The following is an 8,514-nucleotide window of genomic DNA, read 5'->3' on the forward strand; positions in this document are numbered from 1 at the left end:
AAAGTGACCTATATTCTAGTTTCTTGGGTTACACATCACTGAAACATATATTAAGTCTTATGTCTATTTATTAGAGTTCTGGGGGCTTTGGGGTTAATTTGCCAATTCAGAGGTGCATGGTTTGAATGCACGAGCTGCTCCACAGAAAGTTCGGTAATCTCCTCCCATAAGATTCACTGTCTCTGAAAACCCAATGGAGGATCAGCTATAAGTCGATGCCAACTGGAAAATACCCAATAAGAAGTCTATTTATTATACAAGAATAAAGAAAGAATATTTATTGCTATATATCCTACTTTGGGGAGTAGTAACCAGGTTCTTAAAAGACTGGGAGCAACCATCTAAGATGCAAAGAACAAAGAAAAGGGGCGGGGGGAGCAGAGAAGTACTAAAACAATCAGTCCTAAGGACTACTGGACCACACAAACCTCAACCTCTCAGGGTCCAGAAGAACTAGATGGTGCCTGGCCACCATCACTGACTGCTCTAAAAGGAACTCCAGGAGATGACCCTGGGTTGAGTGGGAGCAAATATAGGGGGAACCCTTACTGTGAGCTAGTGACTGGTACAACCTGTGGTCCTTGATCATCCTTCAAACAGGGGAACAAACTCATGCCTGTGGCTCAGCTTTAAGCCAAACAATAGACAGGTCTATTAGGGGTCCCACCAATAACCTTCACCACTGGACCAATGGCACTATCATGACAGATGGGGAAAAGACTGAAGCTGTAATTATTTCACTTTACTTGAATCCACAATCAACACTCATGGAAACAGCAGTCAAAAAAATCAAAAGACATGCTGCAATGGGAAAATCTGCTTCTCAAGGGGCTTTCCAAAGTGCTAAAGAGTTTAAAGACTAAAGTGTGTCTGATCCAAGCCATGGTTTTGTTTCCTGAACATCTGAAAGTTGGATAATGATTAAGAATGACAGAACAAGAGTCAATGCCTTTGAATTGTGGTATTGGGGAAAAGTATCAAGTATCTCATGGACTGCCAAGAAAATCTATCCTGGAGGAAGTACAACCAGCAAGCTTCTTGGACAAAGATATCATGCTAGGAAAGGCAGATAGATCAGAAAAAGAGAGGAAGCCCTTCAAAGAGATAGACTGACCGCTGACTGTAACAATGGGAAAGTAGATACGCACATTGGAAAAGGGAAGACGGAATATGATAAAGGAAGTTTAAAGGCTCGCTGTGAGTCATAGTGGATACAATGGCACATGACAACTACAAACTCCTTAGAATAAACAACCACGTAAGGTTCAAAAACCCCCAGCATTCTCCAAGGATAAAGCCCTAAAGGCTGCAAAGGGCAAAAAAGAAGGACTAATAGAAATGAGAATTAGAGGGCAGAAGTGGGAATTACAATGTAGGTATGGTAATTAATGGTATACACATTAATTACATTCGCACTGAAGCACATATTAATCCTATCAGCCTACTTATTATACAAGATTACAGAAAAAAAATAACTTGTTTTACATTCTATTTTGGTTCCATAGTGATGAGGATGTGTATGAACAAGCAAAAAAAGCAATCTGCTTTGTAAACTCTCAATTCACAAGAGAGAAAATGAAATTTATCTAATCTCATACAAATATGTACATGGAGCAGGAGAGGAGGAGTGGCATGTCTGATCCCATAGGAACAGAGCTGTTGATGGGAATTCTTCCTTCTTGTGAAGTTAATGGAGATCAGACAATGTTGCCTTCACACTCACACCATTTTTACACACAGAAATACACACACAAGGGAGCTCTGGTGGCTTAGGGGCAAAGAGCTGTGCTGCAATACTGAAGGTGTGCAGTTCAAATCTACCAGATGCTTTGCTGGAGGAAGAGGGGTCATCTTCTCCTGTGCCAGTCAGATCAGATCAATGGTACACAACAAGAAAAAAGGAGGGGAAAAAACCACACCCACCAACCAAACACACACACACAAACATACACACCAGGTTTATGAATCATTTAGTCTCAGAACAGGAGCATCTTCCTTAGCTTTATTCAGATTATATGCTATTAAAGTCAACAATTCTCCTATAAGAGCTACCATTTAAGGATACCAATGTAGAAGTCAAATAGTAATTACATATTCCTTCTCTAATAGACTAACCTGACCAGGATTTTTATAAAGCAAAAGTGACTCAGTGGTAAGATTTCTACCTCCCAGATGTCTATTCCAATTTTTAGCCAATATTTCTGTATAAGAGTCAGGAATTTATAGTAATTATAAATTACAGTAATTATAGTTATGTGTGATTACTCACACATGCAGCTTAAACTACTTCTTGTTGTTATGTACCATCATCAAGTCGCTTGAGACCCATAGCAACCATACCTACAGCAGCTCTGAAGCCTGCCCTGTCCTGAGTCAGTCTCACCAACTCTGACACACCAACCCCCTTTGCCCCCATCACTCTATCAATATTCCATCTCATCGGTCGTCTTCTCCTGTGCTGTCCCTCCACTCTTCCAAGCATGATGTCCTTCTCCAAGGACTGGTGTCTCCTGGCCACATGCCTAAACTACTTAGCAGAAAAAAAACAAAAACAACCCACCAACTTTAAAACAATTTTTTTTTTTAATTTAGGTTGTTTATTTTTCATTTCAATAAACATCTATAGAGATTTTGGGATTCCATTCATTCATTGTTGCACCCCACCCCCCCCCACAACCCCCCACCCCCGTTCGCTCCTCTCCTTGAAAAGCAAAAGAAAAACTCCCTCATTGGTACACAATCCCCCCCGCACCTCCCCAAATTTATTTTACATTAAGTGACGGCCACTTAAAAGGAAAAAACTGATAATATGGAGACTGTAAAACAGGTAAAATTTTGATAGGCTCTAGAATTCTAAATTTAGAAAGACTTTTATGTTGTTTTGTATGTGCTTGTTTCTTCCCTAGACTATATGACATTCTTGTTTTACCTTTCAAATCCCAAGATATGGAATTGTTTCTAGGCACTAGGCAATAAACAATGCAACAAGATATAATAACTTAGTCTCTACCTTAGGACCAAAATAACATGCATTCATGAAACTAATAGATTCTTATGTTTCAGCAATAAAAATTAACACCTAATCAAAAATATTTTACTTTTTTAAAATCAACTACATTTGTCATATACTATTCAAATGGGCCTTTCATCATATCAGTTAAATTTAGAAAAAATCCATCACAGATTTTGGGTTTTAAAGGTAAAATATCTTAAAAAAAAAAAACAAAGAAAAAAAATCCACATTGTATAAAATTTCTCTTTCTGCATAACTGATCCACAATTTTGTAAATTAGTATTGTAAATGCTTAGACAGTAATAATTTTATTAGATGTGTATTTGCTAGTTTTCCTCAAAGGCTAAATAATTATGTCATTTTTATTTCAACCACAAATATTTACCATTGAAAATCAAAGTCTTCTCTTCCCAAGAGCAGCCTCAGGTGATCTCCTAAAATGGTGAGCTACTCACCTGACCCACAAAATCATGCAAATCAAGAGGCTCAAATATCAAGATCCATTTTAAGAACACCCAGGAAACTGCCTAGGCCATCAAGGGTATATGCATATCTAGACAGCCGCCAAGTATCTGAAAGATGTCACGCTACAAAAGTAGTGGGTGCCATTCAGACCCTACTACAATGGTGCAGTTGGGACCTGTGCCCACGCCAACCAGTGGGAATGAACAGAGGGTCGGGTGACCCAAAGAGTGCTGAGTTTTTGCTGTGTTTGCTTAAAAATGCAGAATAATGCAGAATTTAAGGGTTTAGATATCAATTCTCCGTGATTGAGCACATCCAGGTAAACAAAGCTCCTAAGATACGTCACTACTCACTACGCATACAGAGCTCAAGGTTGGATTAACCACTGCAATGAGCTCCCCCTGCCATATTGAGATGATCCTTACTGAAAAGAAACAGACTGTTCCTAAACCGTAACAGGAGGTCACCCAGAAGAACAAAATCTCCCAGAATAAACAAAAACTTATAGTTCAGGAATAAATAAGCATCAAATAAAATTTCAAATAACATTAACATTTAAAAAAAAAGAAAAATCAACCTCTATTAGAGTTCTATGTTCTTTCAAAAAATCCAAAACCAATCCACCTTAAGATAGATAGTAATTACAACCTATAAATTAAAACCACTACATACTATACACAAAAATTAGGGCAGCAGTTATAGGAAATATCCTAAGGTTCGTTACACACATCATCTAGTATAAATTACAGACAAACCACAGATCCCTAAGGTAACGAACAAGCAGAACAAAAATGTAACTAGCAAAACAATACTAATCTATATATAATAGAAAAAAAATTTTTTTTTAATTTTTCAATCTCAGTAATTTATTTTTCTTTCTGGTAATAAATCAGCTATCCCTTCAAATAAATTATTTATATAAATTTACATTAAGCTAAACAAAAATAAATGCAAAAGGGAAAATAAATAAAATAATTTTTAAATTATTTTCCCATTTCAATCTAGGATGCACCCAGGGAATTCTATTTATCTAATTAAATTGTATTTGTTCATCTAAGAATGTAATTGCTACCAAACTAAACAAAACACAGGGGCAGTTATTTACTTTAGCTGGGAATAAGGACACTTAGTCCATAGTCTCATTAGTTTAAGAGTCAACTGACAATGGTCAATTCTACCATTTCATGACTCAGAATACAATGTTTATAGAGTCATAAGACACAGACAATAAGCAATTATACTCAGTGCATGTCTCCATTGTCCAAGTACCCTCTGACTCAAGTACCCGGGATCACAACAAGCAAGTGAGTTGTCTTTGCAGTAACTGAAATATCACAAATTGTGAAGCTTTTCAAACCTAACAGTAAAGTATACTGGTAATTAGTGAGTAAGTACAAATATAATTCTGAGATACTACTGTTAATGCCCAGTGATAACATAGTAAAATTTCTTAGCTATAATCTAAAAGAACTTCAATGGCACACCTGAACATTTTCAAGAATCTCCTGGACTCGAGTCAATAAAGCTTTCTTCCTATTAACCTGCTTTCTTGCTTCGACATCAAGTGCTTTCTGCTTTTCTTGTTGCATTTCCTTTCTTCTCTCAACGTTAAGCTGTAAGACATAATACAATGACAAAATCATCAAAATAGCAAGGTTTGAATCAGAATGACAAATAGCAATGCAAACAGCAAACCTTGCCTATAGTGCAAGAAACTGGAACAGTTGTCAAGGAATGGAGGATGCATGCTAATGCAATCTGTGGATGGTTTTTCTGTGGGTGGACATTAAAACTGTGTATGTCATATATCAGAACTCGAACAAATGCAACACTACTAATCAGGGTATTTCATGGTATGTAAATTAATTGAAGCTAAGAAAAAAGATGCCTATGAATTGTGGTTTTGGAGAGAGTATCAAATAGCCCAGGGACTGCCAAAAGGACAAACAAATCTGTCTTATAGGAAATGCAACCAAGGTGCTCCTTTGAAACAACGATGGTGAAACTTTGTCTTACAAAATTTGGGCATATTGGCAAGAAAGGCCAATTCTTGGAAAAGGACATCATGCTGGAAAAGGTGGAAGATCTGAGAAAGAGAAGAAGATGCTCAACAAGCTGCACAGTGACTGTAACAATGGGCTTCAGCATATTGGAGACACTGATTATGGTGCAAGATGGGGCAAGGGTCAGATCAGTTGGTCAGAGGGTCACTAGGAATTGGAGTCAACACAATGGTCAGAACCACAACAAAGATAGGTGAAAAAAAGAAAGAAATCTGTTCATTGGTCAAATGCTCTACAATAAAAAAAAATGCTCTACAATCAAAGAGCTACAATTAGCTTTGTTGGAGAATATTAAATTTTTCATTTGGTAATATCTTTATCCACTTTCTAAGCTAGATGCCTCTGGAAACTCCACAAACTCTCTCATAAATGTACAAATGTACAGAAATGATGTTAATTATAAAACAGTGTTCATGTCTTTTGTGCAAAGCTTATTTTGAGTCATATTCGACTCAACAGCACTTAACCACTGCTAAATGAGACTAGTGCTGTTGTATCTGGAGGAACATTCTTCCACTTTGCACATCACTGTTTGTCAATGTGCTGTAGGAGGTAACCTGGGGTTGCTATGATGCTGAACTTTGTGCCATGGGGATATCAAATACCAGAATGGTTTCCCATTGTGGAAAGTGCTTGGTGGAGCTCCCAGTTGTAAATCAGGTTGGGAAGCAGGAGTGGCATCTACTTCCTAAACCACATGCCTCTAGAAACTCTATGAACTTGGAGAAACAAAGATAGCTATGGAAAGGCATTATTCATAGAGTTGCTATGAGTCGACCTCAACTTGATGGCAATCAACAACAACAATATCATTATTATGTCAGTTATCCAACTTTTAATCCTCCAATCAGTGTACTTTACTGTTTGTTAAACAACAAAGAAGTCTGAAAACTTAACAACAAAATTAAGCAGATAATATTCAATTTGTCCACAAAATGAGAATACATTTTTGGTTCCACCTCACTGTATTCATCAATAACTAAAATGGGTCTACGATAATTAAAGGCTTCTAAACATTCTGTTTAATAAAGAATTTAAATCCTAATTAATGGGATTTTGGAAACTGAGTCACTGTATTACCACTCCTGATGATTTTACACAAACACAAATGGACACATCATAGTAAAATTATTCCAAAATCACAATATTCCTCTATTAAGACAGTGTAAACATAATCCATAAACATTAATTTTGCTTATAATAGTGACAAAAGGAGTGAAAGAACCTAAAGAATCTTGGTGGGGAGGGGCTACATAACAATGAAAGAGTTTTACTTTTCAAGGAGAAGAGTGAACTGGGGGAGGGGAGGGAGTGGGCATGGAGAAAACTGCAACAATGAATGAATGGAAACCCTAAGTCTCTGTAAATATTCACAAAAATTAATTTAAAAAAAGAACCTAAAGAATGAGGTTCAAACATTTAACCCATCATTAATTCATCAAGTAATACATCATTAAGCATCTTGTCAAACTTTGATTTGTTATGTGCTGTCAAGTCGCATGCAACTCATAGCGGCTTTATGTACAACAGTTCTGAAACCTGCTCCATCTTGAGCCAATTTTACTGTCTGACACATTTACTCCATCACCCCAGACACTGAGTAAATCCATTCATCCAGGGTCTTCTCTTGCATTGTCCTTCCATCTTTCCAAGCATGAGGCTCCTCTCCAAGGACTGGTCCCTCCTGGAAACATGTCCAAAGAATGTCAAACAGAACTTCAAAATCCTTGCCTCCAAGGAGCATCCTGGTTTCACCTTCTCCAGGACAAACTTGTTTGTCTCTCAGCAGTTCATGATATATTCAGTGTTCTTCTCCAGCACAACTTCTTCTATCATCCTTATTCATGGTCCAGCTTTCTGTTACATAGCAAGTAATTGCAAAGACCATGACCTGGATCAGGCACACCTTAGTCTCTAGATACCATTGCTCTTCAGGGTTCTGGAGAGGTCTCTCACAGCAGATTTCCCCAATGCAATTCATCTTTTGATTTCCTGGTTGTTGGTACCAAGAGTGTTGACTGTGGAGCCAAGCAAGCTGAAGCTGTTAACAATCTCAATCTCTTCTCCACCTATTATAATGCTGCCAATTGGCCCAGTGGCGAGAATCTTTGCCTTCTTGATGTTGAGCTTCAATCATATGGATTGAAGGCTGAAGTCCTTGACCTTCTGCAGCAAATGTCTTTGGTCCTCCTTAGTTTCAGCAAGCCAAGTTGTATCTTATACATAATGCAAGTTGTTGAGTCTTCCTCCAATACTGATGTCACATTCCTCCCCATAGAGCCCAGTCTCCCAGATGATCTCTTCCGCATATATATTAAAAAGGTATGGAGATAGGATGTATCCCTGGCATACACCTTTCCTCATTTTGAACCATGCAGTGTTTCCCTTCTCTGTTCTGACAACTGCCTCACGGTACAAGTAGAGGTTTCATATAAGCACAATCAAGTGTTCTATGATTTCCATTCTTCTCAAGGTCAGCTACAATTTGTTGTGATCCACACAGTCAAATGCCTTTGCATAGACAATGAAACACAGATAAGACTTTCCCCTGGTACTCTCTGCTTTCATCTAAGATCCATCTAAAATTGGCTGTAATGTCCCTAGGGCCATGGCCTCTTCTAACACCAGCCTGTACATCTGGCAGTTAGTGTACTTGCTAATCAAAAAGAATATACACCTATAAAGACCCATCTCACATTTATCACTGTAAGGAAATCATCAAACCAAATACCATAAAGGAAGAGCAAAGGGGCATCTTGCTACAACTGATTTAATAAGATATACACAGCATCATCACAAAAGAATTGCTCAACATGAAACTAAAAATATTCTTATTTTTAGAAGATGCATACCAAAATACTAAGAAGATCAGAACATCTGAAATTTTCAAATGGTCCAGTAATAAAAAAAATATATAAAGACATAAAAAAAAGGAATTATTTATAATTAAGAGGACATATAAGAATGAGACTG

At 37.4% G+C, this 8,514-nt stretch overlaps 1 protein-coding gene across 2 annotated transcripts in view; it reads right to left on the minus strand.

The window, feature by feature from the left end:
• CCP110 (centriolar coiled coil protein 110kDa) overlaps positions 1–8,514 on the minus strand; it is a 28,600-nt gene that overhangs the window by 16,919 nt on the left and 3,167 nt on the right. For both annotated transcript variants that reach the window (XM_006892661.1, XM_006892660.1), the window contains exon 2: positions 4,963–5,091. In XM_006892661.1, the coding sequence (XP_006892723.1) occupies positions 4,963–5,091 (129 nt within the window). The remainder of the gene's footprint in view (positions 1–4,962; positions 5,092–8,514) is intronic.

This window comes from Elephantulus edwardii, unplaced genomic scaffold (assembly GCF_000299155.1).
Source record: "Elephantulus edwardii isolate Elephantulus edwardi_28Jun2011 unplaced genomic scaffold, EleEdw1.0 scaffold00117, whole genome shotgun sequence".
Taxonomy (NCBI): domain Eukaryota; kingdom Metazoa; phylum Chordata; class Mammalia; order Macroscelidea; family Macroscelididae; genus Elephantulus; species Elephantulus edwardii.